The sequence below is a fragment of the Diabrotica undecimpunctata genome, chromosome 8 (genome assembly GCF_040954645.1).
Source record: "Diabrotica undecimpunctata isolate CICGRU chromosome 8, icDiaUnde3, whole genome shotgun sequence".
Taxonomy (NCBI): Eukaryota; Metazoa; Arthropoda; class Insecta; order Coleoptera; family Chrysomelidae; genus Diabrotica; species Diabrotica undecimpunctata.
Window position 1 is genome coordinate 863,257 of NC_092810.1, and position 18,406 is coordinate 881,662.

Genomic DNA, 18,406 nt, shown 5'->3' on the forward strand with positions numbered 1-18,406 from the left:
GGAACTACCGTCACAAGATGGCGTCGTCACAAGTAGCGTCATAGAATAGCGGGTCTTCACATCGGTCCACGACTCTCGATCAATTCATTTCTAGTCATATATGTACTCTAAGCAGGTTTAAATTACAAACTGCATGACAAATAACTAACAAAATACAGACATTAAATGAAAAGTATATCTTTCAATAAAAGATAGTAAAACAAACAGAAAAGTAAAAGATCGATATTAAAATTCGATTCGTAATTATTCTCGAAAATTCAAATTCATCATAAATGTCAAAAGTCATAAATGTTATCACATCCAATTAATAACAGTATAAAATAGTCTGTTTAATAACGCTCGATATCATAATCAATTTAAAGTGAACATTAAGTAAATTAAAAGTCCACTTTAAGTGTAAGTTTCCGTATCATAATACGTACTACGACCCAACTTTAACTTAAGTTGTAGAAATCTGTCAATAACTATATATTATAACCTCAAAATTCTGACAATCTTCTTTGTTTTAAGTTGTTTAGAGTGTTATTTTTTTCAAATTTAAAATGATACTGATAGCTTCTTCAAGTTCGAATTAATCCAAAAATGAACTAATACGTACACCACTCAAAAGTTTATGTATTCGGGATTTTCCGAAACTATCGGGGAATTAATATTTCTGGTCGAAATCTATACGTATTTTGTGTGTTTTCTTTCATGCGAGTAAGTTTTACCGAAAGATAGTTGCGAATTTAATGACAAGTTGCCTATTAGTGTGATTTTTTTTTAATTTATTTCTGTTATACATTATATTATTACTGTTAAAAGTGTATTGTGAATGGTAAGTTTATTCCAAATAGCTTTTTATTACCTACATAAAGTTAAAGTAAAGTAGAAACCCTCAATTTAGAAGAGTGATATCATAGTTTAAACGCGGAATATCCTCAAATTTAAATGTACACAGCGGCCCTCGAAAACTGCCTGTTTTCTCGATTGCAATTTGCGTTTCCTCATAAGAAATTACAGAATATAATATAAAGTAGTATATTTATTTGTGCTTCTCTATAGTAGACTTGACCAGAAGTTGTCGTACAGTGTAGCCAATTCTTGTTCACAAGTAGTAATTATGGTCATACAAAACCTGTATTCTTCCATGCAGCGATTATTACCGTCATAAAAATACAAAAAAACCTGATTTTTTCAATAGTAAAAATTAAGCACAAAATTGTAATAAAATAAATTTTATTTATATGTTCCGTTTCGTTACATATTTAAATTTATAAAATAAAAATCGATATTTTAAAACAACATTTTTCAATCGTTTGGCAACTTTGGAATTTGCGACGGAACCCCGTGTCAATTCAGATCCACAGAAAGCCGTCAAACTAGTTTTTGTCGAGCGAGTGCCCATTAACAATAGGTTATTTACATTGGCGTATCTGAGAGTAGGGTATTTTATGCGATAAGTTTGTGTTATTGATAAAACGTGTTATTGATAATACGATATATTATATGTCGTTTATATAGTTATAGTGTCGTTATAGTTTGTTGTTTTATAGTAAATGTTTAGTTATATTCTGTGATTATTTGGTTTGAGTTTTATTGGAGTTGGACGAAAAACCGAGTTGTTCCAAGAGAAGACTGCAAAATTCTGATGTTGATTCTAAAAATGAAATGCCGCAAAAGAGACGGAAAATGTTAACGTCCGAAGAGAAGGTAATAATACGAAACGTTTATGAAGCAATTGTCGGCAGAAAAATGGAATTAAATGTTAGCCAAGCGGTCGACATTTGTAGCAGTTTAACAAAAGTATCCGTTAGCTGTATTTATCGTGTACTTAAAAATACATCGGAAAATAAAAAGCAAGAAAAAGGTAAAACTAGAGGTAGGAAAAGCATTGTTTTGGATGACGAGACAAGGAATATTATACGTCGAAAAATTTATTCATTTTATTTTCGGAATGAAATTCCAACACTGAAAAATATTTCTCAAGATCTCGAAAACGATGACTCCTTACCCAAGATATCTCGTAGAGTCTTAACCAGGACCATGCGTGAAATGAACTTTCGATATGTAAAACTCAACAGAAAAAGTATGCTATTAGAAAAAAATAAAATTATTGTGCGGAGAAGAAAATATTTAGAAGAAATACGCAAAATTCGCAGCACTGGACGCAAAATATGTTATTTGGATGAAACCTGGATTAACCAAGGTTGGAAAAGGTCATACAGTTGAAAAAGTTTGGCAAGATTTAAATGTCAAAAGTAAACGCGAAGCATTTATAGAAGGCTGATATACAGGATTAAAAGCTCCATCAGGAAAGGGACGGCGTTTAATCGTCACCCATATAGGAAGTGATACAGGGTTTCTTGATGATAGTTTTCTTCAATTTGAGTTGAAAAAAACAGGTGATTATTAAAGAAATTGAAAGGGAGGATTCAAGAATGGCTTACAGAAAAGGGGATTGCATACGAAGAATCAATGCTCAAAATTTAGCTCCTTGACATTGCACGGTTAAGGAAAATTGAATATCTTAAATATGCTGTAGATGAAACTGCAAAAGATTATGGTGTCAAAGTTCTGCGTCTACCACCTTATCATTGCGAACTTAATCCCATTGAACTTATCTGGGAGCAAGTGAAAGGAGATGTAGCACGCAATAACAAAACGTTCAAATTAAACGAAATTAAGAAACTTTTGATTCAAGCAATCCTCCATGTAACTCCAGCGAAATGGGCTAAATGTATAGGCCACATAATTAAAGAAGAACATCGTATATGGGAACTTGACACTCATATCAAAGTTTTACTAGAGCCAATTATAATTACACCAGGTGGTGAAGATAATGACAGCGATAGCAGCACTGCATCTTCAGGTTTAGACAGCGAATAATATTTTCTAATAGTTTAATAAGAACATCAGCATAAAAAAACCAAAAACAAAAAAAAAACGAGAAGAACATAGTAAGTGTGTATAGTGTTTGTGTTTAAACACATCAAACATTATTTTTATTTTGTTTTTATAGAATTTTATTTTGTTTTATAGGATTTTATTTTGTTTTGTTTTATACTGTTTAAGTGTTTTGTTCATTTTATTTAATAAGACAATATGGCTCTTGGCGAACACCCATTTAAAAAAAGTATCGCGCCACAAGGCATACCTCTGGGGTGGTGTGGAAACTGTCTTAAAATTTGTTTTAAAAAAATTTCATTGTGTAACTCTTTAAGGACGGGTCACGTCAAAAGACGTTTTAGCGTAACTTCCGCGACAGCCGGTTGGCATCAGTAAACTTTCTGCAACATTACTTCTTTTTTATAGCTTTTTGTTTGTGGCATTCTGTATTTTTAGGGGAATGTAGGGAATGAGCCACAAAATATTTATTCATATGTTTATTTATTGACGTTTCGATCTCTATATCCAGAGACCGTTTTCAATTATACAAATGATAGTACTATTTATTTTCTATGGCTTTTCGCTTGTCGTTCTGTATTTTTAGAAATGATGTTGGGAATAAGCCACAATATATTTATTCAAATGTTTAATTTACGGACGTTTCGATCTCTATAAAGAGACCGTTTTCAAACATACAAATGACAGATATATTTATTTTTCTATAGCTGCTTGTTTGTGGCGTTCTGTATTTTTAGGGAGAAGGTTGGACATAAGCCACAATATATCTATTTACATGTTTAATACATTGACGTTTCGATCTCTATTCCGTTTTTAAAGATAGAAAAAAAAAGAAAATAAACAATATAAGATTATAAAAATACATAATAATAAACAAATAAAATAAATATAACTACCATTTATATCTTTGAAAGCGGTCTTTGGATATAGAGATCGAAACGTCAGTAAAAACTTGTAAATAAATATATTGTGGCCTATTTCGAACATTAATATTTGACAAATAAAATATAATTAACGTTAAAATAAAAGTAAGTGTACGTCACTGGATTTCCAAACAGCTTTCCGCATTTCTGGGGCTTTAAACGATGACTCACTCTCTCAAATTGTGAAATTATACCATTTGCACTTTTTACTGATTCAATTTTTTTAGCATAAAAAATTTCCGGTCTTACGGAATCTTCCACGAGCCTATCCAGGCTTACAAATTTAGCTATAATAAGTATCGAGGAAGATATTTGTTTTAATTTACATATGATTGACCTAGTTAGGTAATTTGCACTTAAAAAGGCAAGAAAAGTCGATTTTAGTATGTAGACGTGTATACCTACATAGTGGTGTATTTCTTTTTTCTTTATTTTACTTTATTTTTCGTAAAATAACTATGTAGATTTTTGTATAAATTATATTTATTTACATAATATGTTGTATAAGCTCATATTTATATTATAGGTATGTATCTATTCGTTGGCTTAATAAATATATTTTTATGATTTAAATATAATTCTTTTAACTTCCAGGTAATCCAATCTTTGGTTGAAAACGTCTGCGAGGAACATCCCCAATCGCTCTCGTGGTTGGTCGCTAGTCTAGGTCCCTACATCCGAGCCGATCTTGACCCTCAGCGAGTAGTAACCGTCGCGTTCTTCTCGCACTTACTGCAACAGAGCCACACCGAACAAAACGTACTGACGGAGAACCTCTTGGAGATGATTTTGGACGTTCAAGGAGACACTTGCAGTTTGGTTAAGAGGTTGGGTTTGCAGGGTTTGGGCTACGCCGCCGAACATTTGAGCTACGAATTGGTGTCGAGACACTGCAATCCTATTCTCAGCGTTTTGATGAATAGTTTGGATTATCACAATATCGGGTGAGTACGGAAATTATTATTTTACACGTTTCTTCTTGTCGTGGGCCTTGAGCAGTTGGCAAACAAACTCCACTGCAACTTAGGTATCAGGAATGAGAAGGTTTTTAGTGTTTTCTTACTAGTTTTTGTGGAGTATATGTCATGTTGCAACTCAGATACAAAGCTTTCTCCTGTTTAAGCCATAGCCTAGTTCTAGTGTGCAGAGCTAACTCCGAATGAGCACTCAAAATAATGTTAGACATGAAATGATTTATAATTTTATACAGGGTGAGTCATGAGGAACTTTACATACTTCTACCATATGTAGAGTCCCTCAGGGAGCATATCATGTTGCCACTAAAAAATGTTAACTCCTCTTCTTTATTAATTAACAGGGTGATTTGTGTAATTGACCATTTATTTCATTTTACTGTAGTGTTTATACGGCTCATTTGATTTTTTTAAATTTTTGCATGATACAGTACCCTACTATCAAGCATTCGACTGGTATTAGCTAAACTAAAAAATTCCAGGACTGGCTTTGGAAAAATTAATTTAGGGATTCGTATTAAATATTACACCCTGTATATATTTTTTTTAAAATGCAATAAGTGATTTTCAAACTACATAAATAGACAATGAAAACGACATATGCGACAATGTTGTCGCACTTTTATTAAATTTTTAGTGAACGATCAAATCTTACCAAAAATAGAACAACCATAATGAAGTATCAAATTATAAGGTAATTAATTTAAACAAATGTTATAAATTTCAAACATTTTAATTGAAATGATAAACTGTGTCACTGCACAACAAAAAACAGTAACTACTAACAATAACGAAGAACAATCTAAAAAAAAAAACTAAAAATATGTACATAGTTATGAAAAACCCATAAATTAGAACTGGAAAAGATACAATAATGGTAACAAAATAAAAATAATTCAAAATAGATTTTCGAAATGGAACCCTGCAGCCTGTACACATTTTTGTTGCCGAATTGTTAATTGACGTATTGAATTACGGATACTCTGGGGATCGTTTCTAATAGTATTACAATAATGTATAATTCTATCAATTAATTGTTGTCGGTTATTAATATTCACTGCGTAAACTAGTTGCTTCAATCGTTCCCAAATATGGTAATCAACGGGATTGAAATCAGGGGATCTTGAAGGCCACGAAATAGGACCTGCACGTCCTATCCACCTGTTGCCATAAACATTATTGAGATGTTGTCTCACTGCCAGTAAAAAGTGTGGGGGTGCCCCATCATGCTGAAAATACATCCCTCGGATAGCAACGTTCGCGTTGGCAAGCAAATTCGGCAAAATATTTTGTAGAAAGTTCAAATAGACCTGCCCTGTTAAAGGACCATCAAAAAAGTGATGACCTACTAATTGGTTATTTATGACACCAATCCACACGTTAACCGAAAACCTTAACTGAGAACGACGTTCTCGAATAGCATGGGGATTTTCTTCTGCCCACACATGTGAATTTCGTGAATTATTTATCCCGTCTCTGGTAAATTGGGCTTCATCTGTAAATAGTGTCCTGTATAGCGTTGGTCGATTATTGTTAATCCATCTACAAAATTCCAACCTATCTATCTCATCTCCAGCATGTAGTCGCTGAATCATTTGAATGTGATATGGGTATAGATTATTTTTTTGTGAGACTCTACTTACTTTTGATTGAGTAACATTGAGTTCTCGACTTACTTGTCTAGTGCTTATTGTAGGGTTCATAATAACGGCGTCTATAATGTCATCTTCCTGCGCTTCATCTACATGTCGCTCTGTTGTTCCACTAGGAAAAGTGCCATTTTCTCGCAAATAATTAAAAACTGACCCAAATGTTGGATGACTGGGAGTTCGACGATTAGGAAATCTCCTGCGATATTCTCTACTAGCAGCCCTACCATTCCCATTACATAATCCATAAACAAATATTATGTCTGCATATTCTGTGGTCGAAAACTGATGTGGCATTTTGAACGAAAGTGACAAAAGCTCTACCAAAACTAACTAACACAATGTACTTAACGTAGATATGACAGAAGAAATATGTATTCTTGTACACATAAATAACAATTGATAATAATCACAATAATGACAATGGGTATAAAATATCAAGAAACGTCAAACGGTCAACGCCAACCTTCATTTTAAACTTTTTTAGATTTATTTTTATTTAGTACAGTTGATGCAATGTATTATTATTTGACATAAAATTTTAATCATTTACAATCAACAAAAACCAACACATACAAGAGGTTTGACTTTTTAATCAATTTAATTTATTATTTATCGAAAATAATGCCCCAATACGATCTATGAGTAAACATTTAAAATTGAAAAACAATTGATTCTATCGTAGAGATAATACAAAGTGACAGTAAAGATGTTAATTTTCTACGTATAAGATTATGTTGTAGGAACTCATTTTAATTAAAATGTTTGAAATTTATAACATTTGTTTAAATTAATACCTTATAATTTGATACTTTATTATGGTTGTTCTATTTTTGGTAAGATTTGATCGTTCACTAAAAATTTAATAAAAGTGCGACAACATTGTCACATATGTCGTTTTCATTGGCTATTTATGTAGTTTGAAAATTACTTATTGCATTTTAAAAAAAATTACACAGGGTGTAATATTTAATACGAATCCCTAAATTAATTTTTCCAAAGCCAGTCCTGGAATTTTTTAGTTTAGCTAATACCAGTCGAATGCTTGATAGTAGTGTACTGTATCATGCAAAAATTAAAAAAATCAAATGAGCCGTATAAACACTACAGTAAAATGAAATAAATGGTCAATTACACAAATCACCCTGTTAATTAATAAAGAAGAGGAGTTGACATTTTTTAGTGGCCACATGATATGCTCCCTGAAGGACTCTACATATGGTAGAAGTATGTAAAGTTCCTCATGACTCATCCTGTATACCTAGATATTGTCGTCAATAAAGAAGTGAATCTTGAACAGACAATTCGACGACGTATTCAGAATACTAGAATAGTAGAAAAAATAGTAGAATTAGTCTGGTATTAGTCCTTGTTTCTCCAATATTTACTCATGAACACGAAACGTAAACCTGCAGAACAGTTCATATGAAACAATTTTGGAGAAATTTGTTCAATACAGTTATTTAAGGGGTTAACAACTTGGTAAGTATCTAGCTTCGTGTTTGCAAGGATATTACCTTTTTGGTCATAATCACTCATGTCAACAATATAGAAATTATAGTCATCTATAAGATTTAAGCGCAAGATCGTAGAAGATGGAGGACTATAGTGGATGCGGCGAAAACTCTCCCCGAGTTGTAAACCCAGTCATGAAAGAAAGTCATCTAAGCCAAACCGGAGAAACGATGAGTAAAGGACAATCACCAAACAGATTATCTGACATAGTGGAAACACTACCAGACATAAACTTCGCAAGTGCACTACGAGCAATTCAGCATAGAGTGACCAGCGCCAGAACAGTACTGAAAACTGTGGAAGAACTTTGATAGTCATAATCGAATGGAATGGAAGAAATGGCGATGTTGAAGTCAAAGTTACAATTATAAACATTGGGTTCCTCTTCCTACGTGTGTGACTGATTTATAAAAATCCAACTTAATTGAAAACCTCGTCTTTAAAATTTGTTTAGGATGGAAAGTGCCGTGATCCTGGAGGGCATGCTGAGCTTCTCGAAACTACTGGAAGCAATGGAGGGTTGCAAGTTCAGTTCGTTCCAGGTAACTGCCGCCGTCAGGATAAAACCTCTGCTGGACCAAGAGGACGTTAACTTGAGGAGAGCGGCCTTCAGATTGCTGGGAGATCTGACGCAGTCCTTGAATTCCGAGGGCAATTTGGAGGCTTTCAAGGAGCAGATCCACGGGAACATCGTTACCTTGCTGTTGCATTTGAGCGATCCCGATATTTACGTAGTTAAGGTAAGTTTCGTATTTTATTACGTATTTGGAGAAGTGTGTGAAGATGAGGTACCATTAATATTAAGTCACTGTTGAGGTTATTAGATATGCAGGGTAAGTTCTTCGTGCGACATCGATCTAGAATTCCATTGTAGTATAGAATATCCAAAAAACTTATTTAGAAAAAATTTAGGCAATGTTATTCTCCATAATTGGAAAATATGCGGAATTCTACAGGGTAATTAATAACTACGTGTTATAGCAAACATACAATTTTTTTAATGGGACACCCTATATATTTTTTTCAAATTTGTATTCTTCTCATAATTTTTGTTCTTATAGTATTGGCTTTTGCATTACTGTACAGAGTATTTAACAAGTTATGACCATTTTTATTTCGAAATCCCTACGGAATCAACACCATGTATATAAAGAAGTAATGCATAAACAATTATTTATTTTATATAATAAAGTAAACAATATATAGTAGTTTTTAAATTAAGTTTAATTGAAATCATTGACAAAAAATTGTATACAGGGTGAACTACAAAACAAAATTACAATTTTCTTTAAATGGATCACCCTATATTTTATGTTTTAGAAATGTTGTATTTATAATACTCTTTTATTTTTATATAGCATTCCCTATACTTTTCGAGATATTTTTAGGTTTCTTCACATTTCGGAAATACCTTCAATTTTTGAAAGTAGAAGTAAATATTGAGTATTGATTGATAATATAACAAAATTATTTTTATTCAATACAATCAAGTCTATACAAGTTTGTAACCGATATTCAAATGACCGAGCTACATTTCTTAACATTTGTAAGTCAATTTTATTAAAAGCTTCTCTTATTCTTTTTGTCATAAATTTTGGCGTTATTGGAGGCTTCTGGAATACAAGGTCTTTTATATAGCCCCACATAAAACATCAATTTTGGAGAATTCCGGTGATCGTGGTGGCCAAACAGTTAGTCCATCTCTGCCTATCCATCTCTCAGGAAAGTTATTATTTAGATAATTGTGAATATGAGCAGTGTGGTTAACTGGAGCACCGTCGTGTAAAAACCACATTCGTTGTCGAATATTAAGCGGTACATTTGGTATTAGTATTGGCAAATGATTATTTAAAAAATCCAGATATATGGCCCCACTAACACGACCGTCAAAAACATGTGGGCCAATCACAAAATCGCCAACAATACCACCTCAAACATTTATACACCACCTAATTTGACTATGAGTATTAACAAAATAGAGATTGCTGGATGCATAGTAAGCCTCAGACCCTAACTAACTAATCTAACCTAACCTATACTAACCCTAGAAATGTAACCTCATCTCCAAAAAGCACATAATCGAAAAAAAATCTCTTTGCATTTCCTACTGAGACCATTGACAAAAAGCTAATCTGCGTTGATAATCATCGACTGTCAATTATTCTTGATGTAACTGTATGCGGTAAGGATACAGTTTATGTTTAAGAAGGATTTTTGCCACCAAAGTTTGACTAATGTCATGTTGACGATACATGTTGACGTGAAATTTCACAAGTGCTGATGTGGGGATCTTAAATAGTAGCTATCAGTACATCATATCATTCCTCATTTTTTTCACATACAACTGACCAAGTGCGAACAAAACGATCCATTAATTTTTCAAAAGCTCTTGTGTTTGGCTTCCTCCAAGTAAGCAATTTTTCGAACTTTCTCCTAATCCTAATAGATTAGATCTGTTAACTTTTCTACAGAAAAATTCATTTGTAACAATAAAGACAAGCCAAACACACCGATTAAAAAGGTAATAATATGAAAACTATAATATTATAATATTATGCAGGCAAAGATGATGATGCCCAGTCAGGTGTAGGAGTCTTGGGAACAGCATCCATGAAACAACACACCAAAAATTTCCTACCAGTCAGCGACAGATTAATTAATGCGACAGATTATCAAATTAGATGGACAACCATTCGACATCAATATAATACAAATATAGGCACCGACAGCAGACAGCCCAGATGAAGATCTTGAGATTTTCTATTCCGATATTGAAAAGATCAAAAAACATATAAAATCAGACGACATCAACGTATTTATGGGAGATTGGAATGCCAAAGTAGGAGCAGAAAAAGTTGAATCGATCATCGGCCTATATGGTTTAGGAACTAGGAACGAACGAGGCACGCGCTTTGTTGAATTTTGCCAAGAGAACAACCTGGTGGTTCTTAACACATGGTTTAAATTACCTGAAAGACCTCTATATACGTGGAGGTCTCCTCAAGATTGCGAAGGAAATATTGTGAGGAACCAAATCGACTACATTACAATAATTAACAAAAGGTTCCGTAATGGTATTCTGAATGTAAAAACGTACCCAAGCTGTGACATAAATTCAGACCACAATCCTGTAGTCGCAACTATACAATTAAAACTTAAAATAGTAGACAAGGCTAAACCCAGTAAGCATGGAGTAGTGGTGACACAAGGACAGCAACAGAAGTATGAAGACATGGTAGACACGCAGTTAGAGTCTAAGACAATAGCTCCCACTAAGGAGAAAACAATAAAAGAAAACATTGAAGACATGTGGGGGAAAATTAAAAATACCGTCTTGGAGGCAGCAGACCAAAGTATACAGAAAGAAAACCGTAAACATAGAAAACCATGGATGACAAACGAAATATTACAAATTATGAAGAGGAGACGGATGGTAAAAAACAAAAACCTAACAAGATACAAAGAACTTAACAGGGCAATTGAGAAAAAAATAAATGTAGCTAAGGAAGAGTGGATGAAAGAAAAATGTAAAGAGGTGACAAATGAAGCATAAAGATAGAGAACTACACAGAAAGGTTAAAAAGTAGCTAGAATATGGAAACCCAAACACTCGATTGTAACAAACAAGAAAAACCAAATGGAATTAGACCCTGAAAAACAGAAAGAAATATTGGAGCAATATCTTAAAGATTTGTTTGGTGATCAGAGAACAGAAGAGCCCCCACAAATAGATACAGATGGAAAATTAAATATTCTCACCGAAGAAGTTTTGTAGTTAATAAAAGACGTAAAGAACAAGAAGGCACCCTTCTTCTTCAGTCAACAAGACTGACTGACAACACAAAACATTAACGACGATAACGTTAGACTTCATTTAAGAATGCGTTCTGTATTGGCATACTTACCTTTGGAGCAAATAGAAGACGGGTGGCTAATTATTCAATCTGATTCTCCGGAAGATGAAAATTTGACAAAATTTTATGATTACTTCGTTAACGAATGGCTAGAAAATCTAGTGATTAGCATGAATATGTGGAACTGCCATGGCCTCCGACACCGAACAAATAATGCCGTGGAAGGATGGAACAACCGGTTAAACAGAATGTTAAAGAAATCCAAACATATACATTCTTATAAAAAATTTAAGAAAAGAAGCAGAATATTTCGATTTTATATTAAATATAATGGACTTAACCAGTAAAAATATTATTTGTTTATTAGGAAATGACCGCACATGCAACGATAAAATCAACATATTTTTGTATGACCGCAAATGCAACGATAATAGTATGTTTTCTATACCGCCTAGTTATTAATTAACCTGAAGAATTCCACATATTTTCCAAGTATGGAGAATATCGCCGCCTACATTTTTTCTAAATAAGTTTTTTTGGTATTCTGTACCATAACGGAATTATTGACCGACACCGCACTAAAAACTCACCCTGTATTTTATAAATATCTTGAAGATATGAAAATTTTTATCGAGAAAGAGCTCCGAACATTTTTAATCAGCGGTATCTTATAGAAAATTTAATTGTCGTCATTTTATTTTATTACGACTTTGCTTCAAAATGAATTGTTTTAAAAGTTATAATAAAAAAAAAGTAGAAAAAATCGATGTTTTTGGTAATTTTTAAATATTATAATTTTTTTGTTAATGTTCCCGACCTATTTGAGAGGGAATATAAGTTTATTATTATTACTGAAGATATCACCTAACTATTTCCTTAAAAAATAGAATATCACCTCTCACATCCATCTCAAAACAGATCCACCCTAATCTACTCATACAGAGAAAAGAAAATCTATTGATTTCTTTCATGGATCGATCCATCCGGTATATATACCAACTATAACATAAAAATAGATTTATAAGCAAAACTATTATAACCAAGATAATTTTTTATGTTCTATAGTACTTATGGTACTTAATTAGTTTTATGTAAATATCACGATTGTTGAAGTGATTTGCTTAAAATACGTTAACAGTGTAGTGTGAAGTGCAATTGAATATGTTGTTATCGAAAGCAATAATATTTTTCCTAATTACAACTATCGACGAAGCACTGTGCGTCTGTAACAGAATCGGCGATGCTGTAAAATGTTCCGAGGAACCTTCGCTTAGATTTGCCACCTTCAACGACACCAAATTGGGAAACTTGTCCACCGTCAAATATTTTCAGTACTACAGCGCTAATAGATCACAGCTCTGGATACAGTCGACATTCATGTGGGGTTTCAAGAACGTCGAAATAATAAAAATCACACATACCGATATGCGACGACTAGTTTCGGATACTTTCTATTCTCATACGGAGTGTCGCGAGTTACACCTGCCCGATAACAACATTGCCTTCATCGACGTTAACGCCTTCGGATACTTGAACAAGCTGACACATCTTTTGTTGAACCAAAATGCGCTGACGGCCTTCAACCCAATAACTATTGGGTTGGCCTATAACCTGAAATACCTCGATTTGGGACATAATCGTATCAACAAACTGCCGGACACTGCGTTGTATAATTTGGAGAACCTCACATATATCAACCTCAACGGAAATCGATTAAAAGAGATCAAACTAAATAAAATAGTTAGCTTTCCGAAATCCATCAAAGTTGTGTGGCTTTCTGAAAACTTATTGTTGCAGGTCACGCGGCAATTCTTCGCCGATTTGGTTAACATAGAAGTTTTGAATCTGTCTTACAACAAAATAGACTCGCTTGTAGAGGCTTTCAACGATTTAACCAACCTGAAAACACTTATTTTGACGCACAATATGATAACACAGTTCGTTCCGTTCCTTTTCCCGCCTAACGGTCTTCCGAAGCTAGAGAACCTCGCTATCGATCACAATTATGTGATGGTCCCGCCCTCTATCTTAGACGTATTACCCAATCTGAAGAAAATTACCATAATGGGAAATCCGTGGTATTGCAACTGCTTGAGAGATTTTCGAGAAGAGCTTAAAAAACTCGGTATACAAGAGAAGTGCGATAGTGATTACGTTGACACTGAAAGACCCATTTGTATAAGTGACCATATGAGTAACAATACTTGTAACACTGTATACAATCCGCAAGCGGCTCACAATTTTGTAAACGACGATAAAAAACTTGCTTTAGATACAGATATAGCTTTTTGTCTCATAAGTGAATTTTCTTAGAATGTTTTAATAAAGATGTTACAGTGTTATAATTAATTACCACCTCGTCTATTTCCCTATATTACCTACGTGGGCACTATTAGTATATAATATAATATAATATTATATATAAGGTAGTTTGTTGTTGATTTTATCAAGGTTATTTCAAAATAAATCAATAAATCATTGAAATGAAAAAAAGTCCAAAATTTCTAGAGTGTAATACTAATACCACATCCAAAACGCATGCATTTTATCGTGGTATTACGTTATAGGAAAACTCAAACTGTGCACTTTTTGAAGTTATAGACAGAAGATATATTTTCTCTATCTCAAAAAAAATGTTGCTTTTGTAAATATATTTAATATTTATTAATATTATTATTCTTCTTCTTCTTTTGGCATCATAACCCTGGATGGGTCTTTGCCTGTCTGGCTATGTCCTTCCATTCAGATCTCTCTTGTGCCCTTCTTCTCCATTGTCTCATGTTCATTGTTTTCAGGTCGTCTTCCACGTCATCCAACCATCTCGTTCTGGGCTTTCCTCTTTTTCGCCTTCCTATGGGCTTCCATTGTAACATTTTCTTTGTTGTTTTTGCATCGTTTTGTCTCTGCACATGTCCCAGCCATGACAGTCTTTGACTTTTCACAAATCTTACAATGTCATAACCTTCATTTAACTCATTAACCTCGTCGTTTCTCCTGATTCTCCATGTGCCATCTTCCTCTTGTACCGGGCCATATACTTTCCTCAGTATTTTTCATTAGTTGGGCTTCATCTTTTTTCGTCATTACCCAAGTTTCACATCCATAGGTTACTACGGGTCTAATCAGTGTTCTGTAGATAGTCATTTTGGTTCTTTTGTCTAATAATTTCGATGTCATCAATCTTTTATTAGCATAGTATGTACGATTCCCGCTGGAAATACGTGCATTAATTTCGCTACTTACGGAGTTCTTCTGGTTGATTTCTGTGCCGAGATATGTAAAGGCATCCACTCGTTCGGTAGTATAGTTGTCTATTGTGATATTATTTTCATTGTCAGTTATTCTTTTAACTGTCATATACTTCGTTTTTGCTTCGTTTATTTTGAGACCTCTTTTTCTTGCTTCAGGATCAATTTGTTTGAACACTTCCATTAGTCGTGGCTTATTCCTACTAATGATGGCTACATCGTCTGCATATGCAGTAATTTCTACTGATTTGGTGTTTATATGGCCGGTTATATTGGTTTTTCTGATGACTGCCTCAAGAACTAGGTTGAATAGCATGGTTGATAGGGCATCTCCCTGTCTTACTCCCATGTTGATGTTAAACAGGGGAGTCAGTTCTCCATCTACTCTGACTGCGGCTTTTGAACCCTGCAACGTCATTTTTATGAGGCTGATGTATTTCTTAGGTAATATTATTATTATTTTATATTATTTTTTATTAATTCCGTAGATATATACACTTGGCCAAAGTCTTTTGCAAATAAATATTCTTCCTGGAACTTCTATGATTCTTAATAATCTTTCCATTTTTGGAATACAATAAATAAATAAACACAAAGTACAACCAAAAAACTGACATCTTAAATAATTTTCTTGACAAATATTGACATTGATTAGCCACCTGGTCGAATGCGTTGAGGCGCGGTATTTAGACCCAGAAGTCGCGAGTTTTTAATTATTATGTTCTAATTTTTGTCACTTTGGTTTTAAAAATCAAAGAATGGAGAAATCATAATATATTTTTTAATATTGTTTCGCTAATTTTATACATTATTTAATTTTCAAAACTATTTTATTTATCTAGTATATATATGATACTAGTGACGTTATCCATATGGGAAGAAAAATTTATTCGTTTACCGAGAGTTAATTTAATCAGATTTTCACAGTTTAGTGGGGATTTCGAAACGGTGCCACAAAGAATCAAAAAAATCCAGGAACCTAATGATTTATACAAGTTCACATTCGTGCAATCAGTCTTAAGAGTTTATGATGGATTAAAGACGTATTTTCTCGAAACTTCAAACAGTCAAACAATTACTTAAGGATTTTTTCAAGGACCCATGTTTGAAAGTTTGGTTGTTGTTCATTCTTGATCAGGTTAAAGTAGCTTCAAATCTAGTCAATGCAGGTCCCAAGCTATGCAAGACTGTCTTGCATGCCATATCTCTTGCATAGCCTGTTTACATCAAAGCTACTTCTGTGCAATTTTTGATACCACTTTTACTGTTGCCAGCAAAATAAATATACCAAAACATTAACTTTAGACTTTAACTGATAATGCTCAAATGTATTGAGCTTTTTTTTTTATTTTAAAGGTTAAAATACGTTTATTGACGTTTCAATTTCCACTTCGGAAATCGTTCTCAAAATACAAACATTAGTAAATTAAACAAATTTTGTTTTTTGTTACTTAGTGAAAAATTCTTCTAATTTAATTTTATCTGACTCATCTATATTGACAATTCAGACATACCTTATACATTTTAAAGTAGACGACTTTAAAATGATATTGCCAATATTGTTGAGTTGCGTTCCTGGGACGACTTTACTTATAAGATAGTTCATTCGATTACATGAAATCAACTTTAACTTGAGAATATCCGTCAGAAAAGATCATAACATGTAATTCGTCTTTAAAAAGACAAATACATGCCATGATGACAGTAAAATTCTCCTGTTAGTGATTCCATAGTAAATTATGAGGGAAAAACCAGGAAAAAAACCTCATAATACTATCCCGACATGGTAAGTATTTGATCGTGCATTTAGTTTACCTTCAATAAACACCAAATTCCAATTTTATATGTTTGTTATTTAAAAAACATAAATGATGTATTCTCTATATGTTACTGACTTACCAATATTGGTATTTTTCTTTTAATAACTTCCTCTTTCAATATGGGTAACCAGATCCTACTACATTCTGCTGAGGAATTCGCGACACAATTGGTCTCATTTAGCATAATTAGAGCCGCTTCTTTGATTTTTCTCTTTTTACCATCCGTTTCTTTTAAGACTATATTTGAATCATTCCATTGAACCCTATGTTCATTATCCCATGCGTGTTTACAGATTTGAGATCTATCAAATTCTCTATTTTTAATATAGGATTGATGTTCACTTATTCTAACATTTAATGGTCTTGATGTTTCACCTAAATAAAACTGATCGCATTCACAAGGTATTTTATAAATGCAATTCTTTGTCCTTTCTTGTTCATTGTTAGGTTTGGTTTTGGACAAAATAGATCTCAACGTGTTTGTTGTTTTGAATGTTGTTGAAATGTTGAATTTATTTCCTATCCTTTTAAGCTTTTCCGATAATCCTTTTATGTATGGTATTGTTATTTTCCTCGTATTATTCCTTGCATATGCTGTAGGATCCCGTTCTAAGTTGTTTTGTTCTATTCGATCGATTGTTGAAAATTCCTTATTTATAAACGATAAAGGATAATCATTTTTTAATAAAACAGTTGTTAACAAATGTTTTTCCTCCAAGAACGAATTTTCGTTAGAACAAGTAATTTTGGCTCTATCATATAAGGATTTAATAATTCCCTTTTTAATATTAATATTGTGATTTGATTTGAAATTTAAATATCTGTTGGTGTGTGTTGGTTTTCTATACACCTGAGTTTCGTATCCAGTATCGTTCTTAGAGATTAAAACATCCAGAAAAGGTAATGTGTTATTATATTCCTTTTCCATGGTAAATTTTATTGTCTCTTCTTTATCGTTTATATCATTTAGGAATGTGTCCAACAACTCTGATCCATGAGGCCATATTGAGAATACATCATCTACATACCTCCACCATACTGAGGGTTTTAAATTTTGTTTAGAAATAATATTTGTTTCAAAATCTTCCATAAATATATCGGCTAATAATGGAGATAAACTAGAGCCCATTGCTAGTCCAAAACTTTGTTTATAGAATTCATTATTTAGTTGAAAGTATGTATTATCAGTACATAATGTTATTAACTCCATTATAGCTGATATATTTAGTCTTGTTCTAGTTGCCAATGTATCATCACTTTCTAATTTTGTCTTGACTATATTTAAAGTCTTATCTAATGGCACATTCGTAAATAAACTATTTATGTCAAAACTTACTAAAGTATTATTTGGATTAAATTCAATATTTGATAATTTATGTAAAAAATGTTGTGTATTTTTTATAAATGTGTCATTTTTATTTGCAATTGGTTTTAAAATATTTAATAAAAATTTTGATAGTTCACTACAAGGAGAATTCATGGTACTACAAATGGGTCTAAGTGGTATATTCGTTTTATGAATTTTCGGTACTCCATA

General features: G+C 32.8%; 2 protein-coding genes across 2 annotated transcripts in view; both read left to right on the forward strand.

The window, feature by feature from the left end:
* The window catches only part of c11.1 (maestro heat like repeat family protein c11.1), a 46,996-nt gene that overhangs the window by 15,801 nt on the left and 12,789 nt on the right, over nucleotides 1–18,406 (forward strand). The window contains exons 10-11 of the mRNA XM_072541783.1: nucleotides 4,404–4,753; nucleotides 8,402–8,687. Of these exons, the coding sequence (XP_072397884.1) occupies nucleotides 4,404–4,753; nucleotides 8,402–8,687 (636 nt within the window). The remainder of the gene's footprint in view (nucleotides 1–4,403; nucleotides 4,754–8,401; nucleotides 8,688–18,406) is intronic.
* On the forward strand, nucleotides 12,890–14,150 carry LOC140448677 (uncharacterized). The gene has a single exon (XM_072541784.1). It carries the CDS (start codon nucleotides 12,963–12,965, stop codon nucleotides 14,112–14,114), a length of 1,152 nt encoding a protein of 383 aa, XP_072397885.1. The 5' UTR covers nucleotides 12,890–12,962; the 3' UTR covers nucleotides 14,115–14,150.